This window comes from Amphiura filiformis, chromosome 12, assembly GCF_039555335.1.
Source record: "Amphiura filiformis chromosome 12, Afil_fr2py, whole genome shotgun sequence".
NCBI lineage: Eukaryota > Metazoa > Echinodermata > Ophiuroidea > Amphilepidida > Amphiuridae > Amphiura > Amphiura filiformis.
Window position 1 is genome coordinate 15,100,325 of NC_092639.1, and position 21,128 is coordinate 15,121,452.

A 21,128-nucleotide genomic window follows, 5' to 3' on the forward strand; every position below is an offset into this window, starting at 1 on the left:
AACTCGCTAATCGTGTTGCCAACTTGAGATTTGGGATTGGGCGTATAAGGACAGGTAGAGGAGAAGTCTGGATTAGAAGTAGGCACTATACAGGGCGAGCATGGTGACCATAAGGATAAGTCTTTATGGGTCCAGTGGCGTAGATTTCTTTTTAACATTGGGGGGGGGGGGTGGAAAACATTTCTTGAAGTATGTGAATCCAGCACCTTTTTGCGACAGAATAAGTAGCTAAAATGACCAAATATGAGGTTAATTTGGTCAGAAATCCGGGGAAAAATTTGTTTTTGCGGCGAAGTTTTTTGTTGTTGATTTCATGCATTTATACACACTTAGCTGGGGACAGGTTTTTTTTTTTAGTGTTGGCGGGGAAAGTTTTTTTTTTTGCTCATGTAGTGGGGATTTTTTTTTCAAAACTTCCTAGCCCCCCCCCCCCCTTGAAGTCTAATGGTGCGTCCCTAAACATTGCTATAACTTACATGTAGGCACCCCGTATAGTTTGGTCCTATAGCATTATCGGTACCCCGATGGATACCGACGGCTCTTTCTATCGTACCCTGAACATTTGCGCAATGCTTTCGTTTTTTATTTACATGAAAAACGATAACACTATGCAAATGTTAATTATTATGCTTAATACAATTGAATTACATCAACAGGGTATGACAAAAAAGAGTCATCAGTACCTTGAACTGGGCACCGATAGTGCATAGGACCAAATAAGACGCGGTGCCTTATTACCTGTTTGTGGAATCGGCTAAAGGTATAAAGTTTATGTGAAGGGTATTAAAAGTGTAGGCCTACTGTATTCCCCTCTTACACCTATTTGCAAAGACATTTCGCACTGCCCGATTTGGCGTATACGCGAAGTGTGGTTCTGATTGGCTCATTGAATCACGTCATCATTACATCCACAGCCCCGGTCCGCAGCACCTCATTCGCCGATCAATAAGCTTAGCATCGCGAGACGCAGGCGTGATCGAGTTCTTTTTTCGCGATCGGTTGGTCAGTGCAAAAGATCTTTGTAAAACAGTACAGTTTCCCACTTACCTAATAATTTAGTGATTACGGTGTATTTAAATTCCTCAATATCTGGGGAGATTGTTTTCACAATGTCTTCACCAGTTACAGCTGCTAAAGAATTCAATCCTGATGACACTGTGCTGTAATCAATCAATCAATTAATCATCAATCAATCAATCAATCCCAATATCAAGCAAGCAATCAATCATATCATTAATCATTCCACAAATCAATCAATCAATAAATCAATCAAAAACCAACCAATCATCAACCATCAATCAATCAACATATCAATCAATGAACATATCAATCGATCAATCAATCAATCAATCAATCAATCAATAAATAAATAAATAAATCAATCAATCAATCTATTAATCAATCAATCAACCAATCAATCAATCAACATATCTATCAATCAATCAATCGATCAATCAATCAATGTTTTATTATCTTTATCATAAGTTAAACATGATGCACAAGGACGGGTGCGACTCCCACTGGACTTGGCTACTAATGGTTTGGTGGAGGTTTAATTTCCAATTATTATATAACTCCCTATAGCCAAGGGAGGGGGAGGAGGAGGAGGCAGCTGCACACTGTGAGCGACCCCTTGCCGCCTTTTGCCGGACCCTCGATCTTGCCTCCCTGTGGGACTGCTGATGCTGCGGTATTTAAGATTTGTAGGCCCTTTTTGTACGTTGTAGCCCATTTTGGACACTCAAACATTTCCCTCTTAAAAGTTCCCCATGTCCCCTACGCACCCCCTTAAAAAAACCCAATCCCGGCTACGCTACTGAATACTCGCTACTGAACAGCTGCCAAGAATAATTATGTCATATTTTATAACAGTATCAGGCAACAGCGCCCTCTGTTATTAAAAACCTTTATAAACACCATACGAATGAACTTATAGAAGTTGGGGACCCCTTAGAAATCTCTACACAATATGGCCGTGAACCTACATGTATTCCTTGATGTAGGTATGAGCTGGTATGCGCTGGACTGCTGACATAATGTCTTGCCTCCGGTCATGTTTTTGTACTTGAACTTTGAAGAAAATCCTTTGTTGGGTTGTTGCCAACGTTTTTATGCCATTGAAACAAAATAGCTCAAAACGGAGACGGCCAACGACATTTATAAATAATAGTTGTGCAATATAACTTGCATTTCAAGACATTTTAGGTTCGGCAAAAGGCTTACATTATGTAAAGGTTCCCCTATGATGTGCATACGACACACAAATATTCTAAAATTTGACTTTATTTAGAGAATCAAAGGTGGGTTATAAAACTTAAAGGCGTTGTAAACTGTCAAACCCTTTAAAAAAGGGAAACCTGTTTATTTTCTGAATATGAGCCAAATATAGTAGCTTCTACGCTATAGTGTGTTCAGTATAAGATGGCACATGACCTGGTTCATTTTTCACCTAAATGTCAATGTTCAAGTTGTGGCAACATTCACTAAAGCTACCACACATTTTCCAAAAGTTTTGTATACCATTTTTTGATCTTTGTCTCCCTTGGGGACCTGTGTACTTTTCCAAAGGTCATGTGCCATCTTATAGTGGACAGACTATACAATACTATCAACGCTCATCATCGCGCAACACATCATAGTTAATAGCCAACGCCAATGCTTTTCCCACACTTTCCATTTCAAACTATTACAATCAAAGTTCAGCCATTTCCCCTTGCAATGCAAAAGCCAAAAACGCTGTTTTTGTGTTGTATTAAATCTGAAAGGTCAGCATTATACAATTTTGCCATCGGCAGGGGGAGTAAGCATTGTTGTCTATTCACGGAATGAGGTTTCTGGGCTGTTTAAGGGGCATATGACCTTTATTAATAGTCAACTAGATATAGTTGGTCCAGTATAAGATGGACTTTCATGAACATTTGTTATCTCATAATCTCACACAACCAAATCAGAGTCCCATAGAGATATGTGCTAAATTTGCCTTAAGAAAACGTCATTTTTTTCTTCACAGGAGCGACTCAATTTTAAGCGACAGCTATATGATGGTTGAAATCAGTGCTTGCCTGATTCCTCTGGCTGGGAAAAATATAGGTTGACCGTCATTATATTTTACGACTGGCCCACGAAGTCTACGATGTCCGGGAATCGCCTAATTTACATTTAAAATCATGCCAGTGTTTCTGTAAAGAAAAGGCTGCTTAAAATCATTAAAAATTATTCGAGCTCTCCCATCTGTGGTACACTTGCAGTATTTAACATTACTAATCATGACCAATCCAAATTTTGCCAAAATTATGCAAATTTCTGCGCATTTTAATGTTTAATTTAGCTGTCCATGTGTTTTTCTGAGAATTGAAATTAAGGGCGCACAACCATAATTCTATTTGGTGGTGTGAAATCATACAGGCTACTCTGTTCAAAGCCATGGCCATATTTCTCTAAATGACCTCTATCAACTAAAGTATGCGAGAAGCATTAATATCACCGCAAATTTAGTAGCCAATTTTGTAGGCAATTGCAGATTGCAAGTATTTCTGTCCCTTTAATACGCCAGAAGCAGGTCAACACACAATTATATACTGCGTCAATTAAGTATCCTTACACTTGGAAAAATAATCACAATTTCCAAACTGAACAATATTGGGGTAAAATTATTTTTTTAATAGATGCACTATCTAATCCTGCACATTATGACACCATATTGAATCCAATGTGACTTCAAGAAGTAAAGTTACAAGCATTTGATTAGACGAAGGTCCAGTTTTAAAAGTGACAATCTGGCCTATTCAAAACTCCACAGCACAAATCTGGTTTGAGAGCGATGAATGGCTAATTTATGCGTTTGGTTTAATTTAAAACAAAAGGAACAAAAGAAACTGAAAAAAAAGAACTGACAAATAAAATGAAAGTTATGAAAAGTAAAGAGAAGGAAAAACTGAAATAAAAATTGCTTTAAATAACGCTTCATTGAAGAAACTGCGTTGTCTCTTTATTGCGCTTGTTGGAATATTTTTGCGCCTTGTATAGGACAGTTTGTCACTTTTAAAACTGGACCTTCGTCTATTCAATTGCTTGTAACTTTACTTCTTGAGGTCACATTGGATTCAATGTGGTGTCATTATGTGCAGGATTAGATAGTGCATCTATTATAAAAACAAATGTATCCCAATATCGTTCAGTTTTGAAATTGTGATTATTTTTCCAAGTGTAAGGATACTTTATTGGCGCAGTATATAATTCCCACCAGAAATCAAGAACGAGATGTAACCTAAGTCTCACCTTAGAGCCGCACTGAATACAGCGGACACAAGTAATCCAGGTAACCCGGGCATATGTCCGAATATATCCATCACAAAGTACGGGATAAGCTGCATGAAAAAGAGAAAGAATGCGTATAATTATAGAAATCAAGATTACAATTTTAATGGAAACTGTAGTTCATTCAAGAATCGTATGCAATGTATTTATGCAATCTTATTTTTTTTTTACCGTTAGTATATCAGTTTAATGGAATTTTTCTCAACAAAATACACAACAGGTGAACTTGAACTACCCATGAATTCATTCACGTAATTCGACATATTGGACGGGTTTACTGTTTTCCTTTAAATTAAGGGATGGGGTATGAACGTTTGGACAGTATTTATTGTGGGACATTGGAGCACATCAGACATATCGAATTGCATTCTGAATACGAAGAATGTCCTTCTGATATCAAATAATTTTGATATTTCGAAATTCGCAATGTACACGATTAGAACACTGTTTAAAATTTTGCTGTTTAAAAGAATGTTGTTCAGAAAAGTAAACAGAGTTGTTCAAAATCAAAAAATTGGAGCTTGATTGTTTTAAACAACAACAAATGAAAAGGCAAAATAATCAATTTAAACAGAGTTGTTTAAAAATGCTAATTTACCGCCAAATCGGCATTTTAAACATCGAGTTGTTTAATATTATTTGCATAATCCAAGATGGCCGTTTTGACAAGCATGCATGTGTGGAGAGAAGCGAAGGAATTTTATTGAACTTTATACAGCAAGTGTACACGTTTTAGGCCTGTATCGCTCTCTATTTATGTAAATGTTTGCTGTGCACAAACTGGAAGCAATTTTGTGATCCACATGTGGTTAAAAAAATTGATACTATGCCTGTAAGCTTACTGTGTTGTAAGATACAGTATGCTTGTACAGGTAAGCTTATAGTTAACATCAGCAATATTATGCTCAGTTTTTTACCACACAGATCTCAAAATCACATTCAGTTTTAGCAGCAGCATGTATACATAGAATAGCGAACGATTTCAATGTAAAACGTGTACACATACAAGTAAAATGTTTGATAAAACGTAAACAACATTCAGTGAATAAAACATATTTTTAAACAACCTTCTTTAAACAACCGTTTACAATTTAAACACTGTTGTTTAATCTGAAGGCTTACACAACTAAGTTGTTTAATTATACCACTAAACAACAGTTGTTTAAATCTTGGTCAACATTTTAAACAACAAACTGTTTAATAATTAAACAATTTTGAGTTGTTTAATTTTTAAACAACTATTGAGCGATTCACCTGGTAACTTGTGGTTGTTTAAAATTTTAAACAACTTGTTTAATTTTATTTTAACAGTGTAATACACATTTTATGGCAAATGATTAAAAATTGATATTTTTGATAGTTAACAGTATTCGAAGTAAACTTTATAAAGCTGATGATTTATACTTAAAGTGTATGTAGGTGGGATGAAAAGCCGACGATCAATTGAAAAATTTGACCTTTCATATTGAAGATATGGAATTTTTTGGTGTTTTGGGGAAAAATCCATATCTTCAATTTGAAAGGTCAAAATTTTCAATTGATCGTCGTTTTCATATTGAAGATATGGATTTTCCCCCAAAAACATTTTTTGGTGTTTTGGGAAAAAAAATCCATATCTTCAATTTGAAAAGGTCAAAATTTTCAATTGATCGTCGGCTTTTCATCCCACCTACATACACTTTAAGTATAAATCATCAGATTTATAAAGTTTACTTCGAATACTGTTAAATATCCAAATATCAATTTTTAATCATTTGCCAATTTCAAAATATCAAAATTATTTGATATCAGAAGGTCATTCTTCGTATTCAGAATGCAATTCGATATGTCTGATGTGCTCCAATGTCCCACAATAAATACTGTCCAAACGTTCATACCCCATCCCTTAATTTAAAGGAACAATCAGAGATACATCCAATCCCAAACTATAGACCGCAAAAGAGTTAAGGTGCCAGTTATGTTCACCCCTGTATCCTAAACATTATGTTATTTATTAAAACCAGCAGCCAAATACCAATATTATTTTTTGAGAAAAAAATGCAAAAATAATCACAAATTTATCAAGGGGTGTAGTACCACCAGGCGGCGGATGACATGATCGAGCCGGCAACTTGTGAAACCGCACGGCCGTATGGCATTTTCCAATAATTATACTCAGTTAGTTTTGTGGGGTTCATTATCGAACCCCAACGGTTTTAGCTTGTATTTATATTATTTATCAACATAGGCCTATTTGTTTGTGATATTTCAAGCGTTTTAAAATTTCAAAATAATCCCATTCAATTACACGCGTTTTAAAATTTCAAAATAATCCCATTCCCGATGGAAATTTACTGAATTTCGAGAATGCAATGCGGCCACCACCTGAGTACCACCTTAAATCAGCTCTGATTTAAGGTGGTACTACACCCTTTGATAAATTTGTGATTATTTTTGCATTTTTCTCAAAAAATAATAAGACACTGGTAACGAAAGTTACGTATATTTAATATAGGGGTTAGGGGTAAGGAATCTAGTTACTACACTTGAATTTCGGCGACTCAAGACAAGTGGTACGTTATTTATGATAAGAAAAGAGGTACCCCTAGAATGTACCTCATTTTTTAACATACGAGTATAATATGAACCACTTGTCTTGAATCACTGAAATTTCAGTGCAGTTTCCTTGCCCCTGTAATATATATAACTTTTGTTACCAGTGTGTAGTTATTTTTTGAGAAAATGCAAAATTAGTCACAAAATTTATCAGGGTGTGTAGTACCTACTTAAGACCTCATTAATCGCGGTAGAGGTTTGAAGAAACGGTGATCGAAAACCCAAGGGAAGAACGCAATTAAAAGTTTTAATATTCTAATCAATGGAAAACACGATGCTAGTTCTCTTGTTCAAGAACGACAAATCAATGGAGCACTGCAACTTTTGAATTTACATCATCATATTCAGCACGAGACTGCACTTTCCTAAAAAAAATCTGAAAAAACTGAAAATGTGCGTGAAATTGGGCAAAAAGTACCAAAAACAGGCTAAAATTAAATAAAGCTGCGAAAATTTTGACTAAAAATAAAAATGAATTTAGTTTTAAAACTGAAAATTCTCATGCCTGCATATTGGGGATTTGTGATAACCGTGTCTTTATTTCTTGGCAGATTTCAATGAATGAGGTCTTTAAATCCGAGCTAAAAGATGCAGGTATTGGTTGCTGGTTCTAATTATATACTGCGCCAATAAAGTATCCTTACACTTGGAAAAATAATCACAATTTCCAAACTAAACAATATTGGGGTAAATTTGTTTTTTCAATAGATGCACTATCTAATCCTGCCCATTTTGACACCACATTGAATCCAATGTGACTTCAAGAAGCAAAGTTACAAGCATTTGATTAGACGAAGGTCCAGTTTTAAAAGTGACAAACTGGCCTATATTCAAAACTCCACAGACTAGCCATCTGGTTTGAGAGTGGTGAATGGCTAATTTATGCGTTTGGCTTTAATTTAAAACAAAAGGAACAAAAGAAAACTGAAACAAAAGAACTGACAAATAAAATGAAAGTTATGAAAAGTACAGAGAAGTAAAAACTGAAATAAAAACTGCTTTAATTAACGCTTCATTGAAGAAACTGTGTTGTCTCTTTATTTTGCTTGTTGGAATCTTTTTGCGCCTTGTATAGGCCAGTTTGTCACTTTTAAAACGGGACCATCGTCTATTCAATTGCTTGTAACTTTACTTCTTGAGGTCACATTGGATTCAACGTGGTGTCATAATGTGCAGGATTAGATAGTGCATCTATTAAAAAAACAAATTTACCTCAATATTGTTCAGTTTTGAAATTGTGATTATTTTTTCCAAATGTAAGGATACTTTATTGGCGCAGTATACATGTCTTTGTTAGGATATACAGGGATGGAAATAACTGGTATCTTAATTTTGTTGCTGTCTGTACGCTATTCTCAGAACCTGTAATGTTTTTGTGCAGTTAAAATATTTGTTTTTGTAGTAACAAAGATACTTTCAGATACTTTTAGTATCTTTGGTAGTAACTAATCCCTACAAAATGAATAAACTATAGACATCGCATTTTTATGAGTTGCAAGGGCAAGGGCAACCAGGGGCGTAACCAGACCTGACCTTCCGGGGGGGCAAGATTGAAAAATTTCCCAATTCTTGACCAAAAGTCGCGAGTGGCTTGCCGCGGAGCGTTAAACGGGTGGGGTCCAGGGGCCCGCCTTAGGGGCCCTGGTGGGGTCCAGGGTTAAAGCCCCGGCGGGGGTCAAGGGGGCGGAGCCCCCTGAAGCTCCTGGTTTTTGGCATATTAGAAGCTAAAAAATCAGTGTTTCAGAGTACAAATTTCAAATTCCCCCTTTCGTTCCCTTTTCTCTTCTCCTTCCCCCTTTTCCCCCCTCTTTTTCTTTCTTCTTTCCTTTCTCTTCTTCCCTCTTCTTCCCTTTTTTTTCTCTTCTCCTTCCCCTTTTTTCTTCCTCTTTTTCTCTCCTTCCCCCCTTTTCCCTTCCCAATTTTTGCTCTTCTTCCCAGTTTTTTTGTGTCCGGGGGGGCAGCTTGCCCCCCCGGCCACCCCACTGGTTACGCCACTGAGGGCAACCCAATAATAGGCAACGTGAAATCAAAGGCGTAACCTGACAGTTTCTTCATTGTTTGTCGATATTTCTGAAAAGAAAAGTGGTCAAGGGTATTTCTCTGATTTATTAATAATTTTAATTGACTTCAGCAGATTTTACAGATTTGTTTTGGTCCTTGACGGATTTATGAAAGTCCCTTTAATATGGCTATCCGAATACTACCAGGTCAGATGGAACTCACATACAATGCTATGCAGCGGCACTATGATACGTTTATTTTGGGCTTAACCATATCTCGAAACTTGGGCTGAGTGGAAATTCTTTAATTTTATCACGTTTATTTTCGGGTGTGGGGTACGTAGGGAGGAGGGGGAGTGGTGGGCTGGTGGTTGTTAAGTGTGGGACCTTGTGGGTATGATGAGGGTGGGTGTGCCGCGGCGTTTATAAATACCTCCTACATATGGATACACACCATAAAACGAGGACACGCCTCCAAACGAGGACGTCCTCGGTTTGATACCATAACCAGGATGACGTAAATGATGCAAAAATGCATATAAGATAGTACATGTATATAAGATAGGTCCCCCTTAGGACGGGTCACAGTTGGATAGTAAGTTGTCTGGTGTGTCTGTGTGAGGTCCACGCGTCGGTGCGTCGATAAAAACGTGTGTTTGAGTCCTCGGTTAGATCCTCGTTAAATCGAGGTCCTCGTTTGGAAGTATTTACAAACAGGGGGTATGGGGATGTGGTGGGGGGTGTGTGTAGGGGAGGTGCGTGTGGGGGTGGTAGGGAGTACAGTTTAGTTTAAATTTTTATCTACTTACCTGATCACTAAATTTGATGTATCCGGCATTGACAGGGTCGCAATCCTTATAGTTGGCATACATGACAATCCCTGCTAAACAAGCACAACATACAACCACCAACATGCCAATAATAGCCAGCAACAAGGCCCTGCAAAGTGAAATTAAAGAATACACAAGAAACTTAAAACTAAAATTACGTGTAGTGGGAGTACCTAGGCTATATCAAAATGATTGATGATTTAAATAAGCGTTATGATTTAAATTTAATATTAAGTTTAATTTGTTTGTTTTTCAATCAAGAAGAAAAAACAGAATTTTGATTTAAAAAAATGTATGTTATTTAAGGAAACATTGGCAGCTTAGGTCCTTCCTTTTCGAAAATGATAATGTGAAATGTGGTTTCAAACAGGAGAAGACGGTTTATTCAGCTAAGTTCACATCAACACCAAACGCGGATGAAATGCACGCAAATCAGAGGTTACATTGGTCAAATAATTAGCAAATTAAATGCCGGGAACCTATAGGGAAACCCCGGGCGGAAACCAATGGCGTTTGTGGTATGTTTTTCAGGAACCATCTTTCGTGTTGCATCTTCATCATGTTCCTCATGACTCATGCTAAATCCACACATGCTTATACAACAACATTATTAGGGTGGTAAATCACACAGCATGCCAACGCTCTGGCTCTGGCCAACGATACCATTGGTTATTACCAAAGTTACCAATTCTGAAGTAATTGTGAGATAGTGTTAGTTGGAATAAATTATTGTATCTTCATAACCCCTTGTCCTATGGAGCTGTCCAATGTCTCATTTTAGAGCCAATTACTCAAAGAAACAATATGTACTTCAAAATTGATCAATTTCATATTCCACATTAGCTTCTGAAGTTCCCATTACATTTTGTAGTCACGGGTTGCCTCTCAATGCACAGAAGTCAATGCAATCACGTGCAAACGCTGCAATGGTCCATATCTCCTTTAATATTCACTGTATCATAATAAATGTATACATTTTCTGAAAGGAAATTGCACAAGGAAACTAATTTTTGCATTTTGAAAATGGTAACACCCTGTATATCGTGAACATGATTACATAATTTTTTTTTGAAGGGTGTGACTGGTGCATCACTATGTTGTGAACATATCCTGGCACATTGGACAAAATCCAACTTCAGACATTTGTTGTGGGGTATTTTATGTGAAGAAGGTCCAATTTGAGAAAAACGCATTTGAAATATCAGATTTACATTGCCGCCTATACACTAATTAATCATTAATTGGGCAATTATGCCAAACCGAAAAGCATTTGTAACTAAAAATTGGTTTGAATGATTAGAGGATAACATTGCCTACAACATATCAAAAAATACGTTTTTTTGTCAATTTTGACCATGTAACACAAATTACACCACCTTATGACATGCGACTATATATAAATGTCAAAAGTTGTATTAATTGAGAGAGAACTCAACTCTATGCCTCCTACATAGTTTGGGACATTTATTTGTATTTTGGTATTCTTTAGTGTATTATATAATAAAGTAAGAGCCTACCATGCAGTTTAAACTATAGCAGGTTAAAGATCATGAGCTGATGATAGACGTGGGAATATGCGTATTTCCATACTGCAGTGTTCTTGCAATGTTAAGCCCATATTTAACCTCAATTTAACCTCTACATTTTGTCCCCAGGATTGGAACGTCCCATTGCCATATACGTTTTTTGACCGTTGCCGCTGAGTTTACCAAAGGCACACCAGAACCCAAGTGTCTTGATTCCAAAACACAGACATCATGTTCAACGTATATACAGATTCTCTGTTCTCCTATAAGTTTTTAACCACGTGTTTTCACTATGATTTAAAGTTCCCGCAGTTTTTACGATTTTGCAATATGTATTAGAGAGGTTGCGATTTGCAAACGTATACGTTCGTCCCGACGTTCGTCCGTATATAGTACACGTATGCCCGTATATAGTACACGTTCGCCCGTATATAGTACACGTACGCCCGTATATATTACATCTATTCAAAATCCCGTCACAGGAGAGTGATTTTGAACAGATATATGGCTACGGGCGTATGATACGTGCGTTTGGAAATCGCAACCCCTCTAATATATTATTAACTTAATACTACACTTAATCAGGGACACTTATTTGTCAGATAAGATAAGAGTTTGTTCTTTATAATTTTGATCATATTCGACAAATCAATTGCTGCATGCATGGAAGCTATACCAAAACATCTGATCGACCCTCGTAATTATACTAATTAATTTATATAAACAAAGACACTATCATTTCTTACTTTTGTGCCACCCTTTCTTTGCCGCATGTTAGATATCTCTGAACCTGTGCCTGGTTGACTGCATAGACGGCGAGCCATGTGAAGAAACCACCGATAGTTACCGACCAAAAACTATGTCTGATCGTAGGATCTACACGGAAACTGAAAAGAAAAAAGAAATGTTAGTATTGTTAAAAATTATGCCAAGAGTTCTGCTGGCTTCTCCTCGTTCTTTTTCTTCTCTCCATTCATGATGATGATCATCTTCATCATCGTTGTCGTCGTTAATCTAATGGTGGTTTGTTTTCTTCATCTATTCATTCTCATCCTTATCACCCACTCCTATGGAAGGCGGATACCTTAAGATTGCATCTTGGACGTGTAAGGTTAGGCGTATTATCTTAGGCGTCTTTAGAAGGTATCCGCCATCCATACACGCCACACATGAGTCGTTATGGAATAGGCTATTTTAATATTATAGAAAAAATATTATGTTAGTGTCTTTGGCTTTTTGGCATTTCTGCACCAAAATACCTTTCAAATATTAGTATGCCAACAACCAACATTCTTTCTTTGGCACTTAATTTAACAGTAGATTGAGATAGAAATTCAGTGATATTCACATGCAAGTGTATGACATGATGAGATTCAAAAACATTTTCAATTAACCCTATATGGGTTACAACTTAGGTTTTTAAACCTATCAACCATTATAATAGGGTTAATTTTAAAATGTTTTTGTTTTGTTATGGCAAAAGTTCAACACGACAATTCAGACTTCATTTCCAAGCACAATAAAGAAAGGCCCTTTTTCATGGGAGGGGTAAGCCAACTTTTAAGGAGGGGTCAAACTTTGACGAAATGGGCTAAAATGGCTAAAAAGAACAAAAAGGGCTACAAATCTTACATATCAGGGCGGGCGGTCAGCACCCTACAGGGGTGGGGCAAGACTTCTCACAGGGGGAAGTTTCCCCCATCCCCCATTGGCTACGCCACTGCCCTATATAGGGTTACAACTTAGGTTAAACCCCAAGTTGTAAACTATGATATAGGGTTAATTTAAAAATGTTTTCAGCTTTAATGTGGCAAAAGTCCAACAAGGGAAGTTAAAGTGGGCGATGAAATGCTAGATCAGTTCTGACTATCAGAAAATAACTCCTTTAAATCGTATATGACCGCGAACATGGTGCACACTATAATATAGACATACGAACTGTATATTGAAAGTAAACGCCACAACATTAGAAAGTATATTTGAGTTCAATTTCATGTATACATGATAGTAATTGGACAACCCCTGAGAGTAGCAAATTAAATTTGTTACGTTGGATAGTATTTTCGTATCACGTAGGAAAAATGGGCTCATCACATGAAATTGAATTTGTGTGAATTAACTTGTGTTCAAACACAAGTCAATTCACACAAATTCAATTTTAGTCAATTCACATAAATTTAATTTCATATGACGAAGTTCGATGACACAATCAATGTCGACAAGTCAAAACATAGGACCTACAATATATTTTTATATTTCAATTTTCAGTTGCAATAAAATATCACCGCATGCATGAACTAACGCTTTTAAGTATACCGTATGCTTCTATCTGAAGGCGAATCGCCTCCAGATCGGTGCATACAGCTAAAACTCTCTGTTTACAGTATCATTGGCCATACGAGTCATAACTACCAGAATTTCTCCTATAGGAGATATCCCAGCCAGTGACAACGCACCTATGTTTCAGATGGACATTTTATTTTTGAAAAGACCATACATACAATACTTAAAAAAATATTTAGTATAGCACCCTCACGAAAACTAGTGCATTGCATTCGTGCTCAATTAGCATTTTGTGCAAATTTGATTACACAATTTTTTGCCGTTCTTTTTTTTATAGACCTTTTCATTTTACATATAAAGTCTATGGAGATTAATATTAGAGAAGGCTGGAAAGGGCGCTATAACCTCATTTAAGGCCATTTTAGGCACTCAAATGCTCATAAAAAAAGTACGGCAACAAATTGTGTAATAAAATTTGCACAAAATGCTACTTGAGCACGGTACAAATATAATTAAATACTTCTGGAGAGGGGCCTATCTGCTAAAACAAAAAAAGTCCTATACCTTAGTGGTTATGAAACAAAGGTGTGCGCTCCATAAAGATCTAATTTCTAACAGATTAAATCTGTTTGGATAAAATTTCTCCTAGGAGAAATTCTGCTGTTATGACTCGTATGGCCAACGATATTTCAGAAATGACGCTAGAAGTGTGATAGTAGAGATCTTGAAAATAATTTGCAGAATCTGTATAGCAACAAGTGAATAAAGACTGACCAATGAGAAGTATTGTTATCTCTTGTACCGAAAAATACGATTCAGCCCATTGGTCAACACATCAATCACTTGAGATTTAAAAATCTCAAACGTTTGAACAATAAATACATATCACTATCATGGACCACGATGGCCTCATCCCAACGGCATAGTTCAATAACCTCAATTAAACAATCGTAATGCAAAATGTGACCTCAAGTTTCAGAGTATGGGTTTTTGTACCCAAAATTTCAAAGGTCATTCAATGAATGTGCAAATGTATTGGGGTTAAAGAACTGTGCCCTGATTAGATGAGCATGTTGTGGATCCTAGTGTATATATAAGTGTATAATATTCAAGAATTGGGAAGTGAAGGGGTCAAGTGTTTTAGCAAGTAAACATCGGGTTTTCAAACATACGTGTTGTAATATCATTTGATTTGAAATGTCAATAGGCAGAAAAGATACTTGAAAAACATCTTTTTTTAAATATCCTTTTACTCCCAAAGGATAACAACCTTTACGATGCAGTGTAATAATGATGAAATAATATAGTCTTCATATAGAACACACAATAGCTTATAGTATTGCTGCTTCCATTTTATTATCTAGTACTAGTAATCGGCGGGCCTTATAACAGCGCGGTTCAATCAGAATTTGTATTTAATACGGTATGATATCTCGCCAGAAGTATCACGAATTATTATTTGCATGGAAGTCCTATAAATTATGGATAGGCTTTTACGACGGGAGTTCATAACAATTGGTAAGTTTTTAGCGGGTTCGCCGTCGGACAAATTAAGAACTGTTAAGCTTTCGTCAGCAGGAGTAGCTCTGACTTCGTCAGGGCAAATTAAGAATGAGACATGTAAGCCGCCCTTGCCTACTGGTGGCTCTGAAAAGAGCCGTTCACCGAAGACTGCCTCTTGTCAACAAAGAACAAGTACACATCGCCTATCTGCTAATGTAAAAGGTTTGGTGGCTCTCAAAAGAGCCGTTCACTGAAGAGGGCCCATTGTCAACATAGAAGAAGCAGATCTCGCCTATCTGCTAAATTTAAAGGTTTGGTTTTCTTTTGACAAGGGGCAGTTTTCAGTGAAGGGCTCTTTTCAGAGCCACCAAACCTTACAATTCCCACCGCTTAATACGAGCTGATTAAACTTATGAGGCCTATTGGCTTCACAGATGGTAAGCTGGATGCACGCATCCTCATGATCTCTTTACAATACATTTAAAACCAAGCCAAAATTTTTTATTTACTTTTATTCTTGGTATCAGCCTGAGACATCTTGATATCCCCGTACATGACACAGCTGATCAGCTGTTTATGTGCATAATTCAAGTTAATATTACACAAGTAGAGCTCCAAGAAGCCTATCTAACGTGACAAGTTCGCGACAGTAAAGCCATCAATTATCAAATCAAATCATAATTTCATACATTAACCGTGATGTATTTAAATGTCAGTCTCAGCGGCGTGGCATACCGTGTTTCAGTGGGGTAAACACTGACAATGCAGAACTGATTGACAGATGCCCTGTTACTGTTGTTCGATTATATTTACGCCTATGCTCTATGCTAGATGCTTGTAGCATCTTCATTAACCCTAGAACTACGGTACGAAGGGGTGTTGGGCCACCCCCTATAAGATTTTTTATCCGTCATAAAAAATGAGTGCCTTTACGCCCAAACGACCTAAGCTAATTGCGCTCATTTCCAACACCCACCCTCGTAGTTCATACAAAATATATGGCTCGGTAGTTCTAGGGAGTAGGGTTATGTAAAAACGTCGAGCCAAATGTGTTATTTGTATAGCGAAATTCATTTAGAGTCGGAGGGGTGTGTGTGTGGTGGGGGTGTCACCTTAACTTTTTTATGGGGAAAACCCTAAGAATCCTAAATATAGAAGAAAAAATAAAGCAATAATTGTGTCTTCCTTTTATAGCCCGAGAAACGCCGTTTCGTCATTTTCTTCACTTAAAAAAAAGGGTTCTTTGCTGTCCTGTATGGTATGAAAAGAAAAGGGCTCTTGAAAGTTTAAAGAACCAAAAATGGTTCTTCCTGGCTTTTCCGGAACCCTTTTCAGGTCTAAAATGGCCCTTTCCGACCTTTCCAGAAAATGTAATCAAGAAATCTCCACGAATCAAAGCAGAGAAATCAATTTAGTATTCTTCTGGAGTCACGACCTTTTGGTCTCGAATATAACCCTTTGGGAAATTCATAGAAACATGACTCCATGTGACATACATGTCTGTGATACTCGTATCTTTATCCATATCGAAGTAAAATTTTTATCAGGAGTATTCCATACATCTCCAGCATGCACGCCAAGGGTGCCCCATGACCCCACGTCTGACCCCTTGCTTGAGAAAAACATCTGATATGATCCCGTTGATTCAATCGGTGTAGTGCATGTGCAGATACTTATATAACAGACGTTACCAATTAAATGTAGTACTAGTAGGCCTACATACTCATACATCACGGCCCTGCACTTCTTAGATCGCCTTGATAAGAGTTCGAAGCCCTGTCGTCAACAGAGGGCAGTAAACTCGAGGTAAAGAATATCCCATATCGCGCTAATGAGCCGGGCAGTAACCTTAGGAAAAAGATCGTTTCTGGCGAAAATTGACAAGTAACTTGCACAAATTTCTAGATAAAGTTACTATAAGGTCGTGCGATGTATTCAAACCATTTGTTAACCATTTCTTTTTTAGGGCGCAATAATTATTTATCATGAATATAATGGTCATGTTGATGACATCATAGTTACTCGCATTTTGTTCATTTTTAAATTTTAAAACATTTAACGCTCAAAAGTCACACAAAATCAATCACATATATTTTTCTTTATTTCACCAGAGTGTCCTTGCCAAGATTCTAGCACCAGACCATGCGCGTTCTCAAGATACAGCCTTCATAAGTGTTAGGTCACTTCTGTACAATTCTTATAATTTGTTTCATGCATACAAATAGCGATGCACGTTTTTGTTGTGTTTTTGATAGGTTTTCATGTCCGATTTTAACGATAAAACATTATTCCCTATAGAAAAACAATATGGCAAAACAATCAACAGTTTGTAACATTCTCCATGAACTTAACCATCTATGTTTGGATTGTGATGTAATTAACGTGTGTAATGAGATTTTCTCTTTCTGAATCTGACTTGTAAAATATTATTTTTCATCACAATTTCTCATCAAATTCATACATTTCTGGGTCAAAAGTCAGGTAAAACACTTTGTGGTTTTGAAATTTGGTTTAGAAATAACGCTAATAAAATCATTTGGGTTGATCAAGCAGTTGCTTTTTATGATTTTCAAGGCAATATGCATAAATGATGAATCTGCATGTACATAATTTATCACTTCAGTAAGCTCGTCTTTTGACCAACGTTCATTATTGATCACGGGTTATATTGTATGCGATTGACATCAAAGAACCACATGTGTATGAGCTTGTCCATTGAATTGAATTACACAATGGTTATTCAGGTTATTGATCGCTAGATGGAAGCGAACATGATACATATTACGTAGGATTCCATGCCTGTGCGGGGATTTGAACCCTAGCGACCACAACTATGAACACTTTGAAGTGTTAGCACCTTGCAGGGCCGTGACATGTACTATTCAGTTGACAATGGTTGAAGCAAGTACATGTACATGTAGAAATTTAGGAGGTGAAACACTTTACCTATTCGAAACTATAATATAGTACATGAATATTTACAATCAAAAGGTTTAGAGGGCTATTTAGGTGTTTGATGACAAATGATAGACACGGAAGATACCTTTACGGAAATTTTGGATTGTGGATCGGGTTCGAGCCAGACTCGGGTTCGAATCTAGCATGTCTAAGAGCGACCAGCGCTCAGGACTGAACTCCAAATGAAAATGCGTGGGAAACAAGTTATCTGCCTCATTAATGAACGAATAAGGGTCTTTGGTGTCCACATATTAAAAAATCGGACTCTAAATCTCATTTATGGGTAAATCTTATTGACAACAGAGATCGAGCCACTTTCTTCGGTTTCTTCGGATACCTGTGGAATCCAAACCAATTTTTCCCTTATTCGCTAACTGTGATCACTGATATGGGTCAGAGTCGGAGTTAACATCCCCAATTAAGTTATCCTGCTGTTATTTCTATTATACTTACTCCCAGACGTCAAGTCTTCCTGAGTCTCTAGCTATATCAAACACCCTTCCAATTCCACCGACATTAATTGAACCTTGTATGATCACAGCGAGGAAGCCCATCATCATCACAGTCACTTGGAAGACATCGGTCCATAATACGGCTTTCATGCCACCCTGTAGTGAAAAAAGAATAAGATACTCATTACTATACTAGCATCTTATAAAACACGAACTATTTAGTAACGACATTTATGTATGAGGACTTTCACCCTTCCAAAAGGCAGACGAACGCCTCATCTTATTTCCAAACATAAGAAAGCGAGGTCCCTTAATTACATAGGCAAAGTACTGTATGTATAAGGAGGAGAGAAGAACGGTAAACAACCTGAGATGCCTGCTATACGCAAGTAAGGTACGGCAAAGAAAGTGAGATCCGCTTAAGGGCTGGGGTATGAACGTTAGGACAGTATTTATTGTGGGACATTATAGCACATCAGGCATATCGAATTGCATTCTGAATACGAAGAATGTCATTCTGATATCAAATAATTTTGATTTTTGAAATTCGCAATTTAATACACATTTTATGGCAAATCATTAAAAATTGATATTTTTGATATTTAACAGTACTTGAAGTAAACTTTATAAATCTGATGATTTATACTCAAAGTGTATGTAGGTGGGATGAAAAGCCGACGATCAATTGAAAATTTTGACCTTTCGTATTGAAGATATGGATTTTTTCCCCAAAACACCAAAAAAAATTAGGTCTTTTGGGGAAAAAATCCATATCTTCAATATGAAAGGTCAAAATTTTCAATTGACTGTCGGCTTTTTTTCCTCCTGCTACATACACTTTAAGAATATGTCATTAGATTTATATAATTTACTTCGAGGACTGCTATATATCAAAAATTTGAAAAATATCAAATTTTTATAATTTGTCATAAAAATGAAAATTATTTGATATCAGAAAGACATGCTTCGTATTCAGAATGCAATTCGATAGGTCTGAGGTGCTCTCATGTTCCACAAAAAATACTGTCGAAACGCAATAAACGCTCATTTTAGATCCCTTAATCACATTAAGTAAAGTACTATTTAGGAAGTGAGGTACCTGTTTTCAAATAAGTTATGTACTGTTTAGGAAGTGAGATACCTGTTAGCAAGTAAATTACTGTTTAGGAAATGAGGTACCTGTTATCAATATAAGTAAAGTACTGTTTTGTTTAGGAAGTGAGGTCGAGAGTCAGGTACCCGTTATCAATAAGTAGAGTACTGTTTAGGAAGTGAGGTACCTGTTATCAAATAAGCAAAGTACTGTTTAGGAAATGAGGTACCTGTTATAAGTAATGTACTGTGAAGGAAGTGAGGTCGGGAGTGAGGTACCTGTCATCAGTAAGTAACGTACTATTTATGAAGTGAGATACCTGTTATCAAATAAAGCAAAGTACTGTGAAGGAAGTGAGGTACCTGTTATCAAACAAGTAATGTACTGTGAAGGAAGTGAGGTACCTGTTATCAAATAAGTAATGTACTGTGTAGGAAGTGAGGTACCTGTTATCAAATAAAGCAAAGTACTGTGAAGGAAGTGAGGTACCTGTTATCAAACAAGTAATGTACTGTGAAGGAAGTGAGGTACCTGTTATCAAATAAAGCAAAAAGTACTGTGTAGGAAGTGAGGTACCTGTTATCAAATAAAGCAAAGTACTGTGTAGGAAGTGAGGTACCTGTTATCAAAATGTACTGTGAAGGAAGTGTGGTACCTGTTATCAAATAAGTAATGTACTGTGTAGGAAGTGAGGTACCTGTTATCAAATAAAGCAAAGTACTGTGAAGGAAGTGAGGTACCTGTTATCAAACAAGTAATGTACTGTGAAGGAAGTGAGATACCTGTTATCGAATAAATAATGTACTATGTAGGAAGTGAAGTACCTGTTATCAAATGAGCAATGTACTGTGAAGGAAGTGAGGTACCTGTTATCAAATAAGTAATGTACTGTGTAGGAAGTGAGGTACCTGTTATCAAACAAGTAATGTACTGTGTAGGAAGTGAGGTACCTGTTATCAAACAAGTAATGTACTGTGATGGAAGTGAGGTAGCTGTTATCAAACAAGTAATGTACTGTTTAGGAAGTGAGGTACCTGTTATCAAATAAGTACACTACTGTTTAGGAAATGAGGTACCTGTAAGGCTGTTATCAAATAAGTACAGTACTGTTTAATTATTAAGGTATAGTGAGCTACCTGCTATACACTATTGTATAGGAAATAACCCCTGCATAAGCGCCCATTTTGGATTTATGCTAATTAGACACTGTTCCACTACATGGATTTCCCGCGACTTTTGATATGTTTTGTGAGCTTTTGGGAGATGGACGCATGTGAAATGGATTCTGTTGTAATTAGTGGCGGGTGATTTCATAATTTGACTGGCATATAACTTGAACCGTTCTGACCCTGGGTTATCTGATGAACAAAATGCTGGATTATTAAAAGACATTGATTAGCGTACGTGTATCTATAAAACACCATTTTGCAGAATTATTTTAATAATTCTGCAAAAATGATTCCCTCCCAGGGCTATTTAATTATGCTTGTACCGTCAAAATTGCTAAAATTTAATTAAAATGTGTGTCAATCTCACCATTTTCATTGCTTTGTTATTTTTTACCATTGATA

At 36.7% G+C, this 21,128-nt stretch overlaps 1 protein-coding gene across 5 annotated transcripts in view; it reads right to left on the reverse strand.

Moving 5' to 3' along the window:
* LOC140165842 (sodium-coupled monocarboxylate transporter 1-like) overlaps positions 1-21,128 on the reverse strand; it is a 69,183-nt gene that overhangs the window by 13,860 nt on the left and 34,195 nt on the right. For all 5 annotated transcript variants that reach the window (XM_072189171.1, XM_072189167.1, XM_072189170.1 and 2 more), the window contains exons 5-9: positions 18,466-18,620; positions 12,015-12,155; positions 9,722-9,851; positions 4,279-4,367; positions 1,048-1,160 (exon numbers count right to left, since the gene is read on the reverse strand). In XM_072189171.1, coding sequence (XP_072045272.1) covers positions 1,048-1,160; positions 4,279-4,367; positions 9,722-9,851; positions 12,015-12,155; positions 18,466-18,620 — 628 coding nt within the window. The remainder of the gene's footprint in view (positions 1-1,047; positions 1,161-4,278; positions 4,368-9,721; positions 9,852-12,014; positions 12,156-18,465; positions 18,621-21,128) is intronic.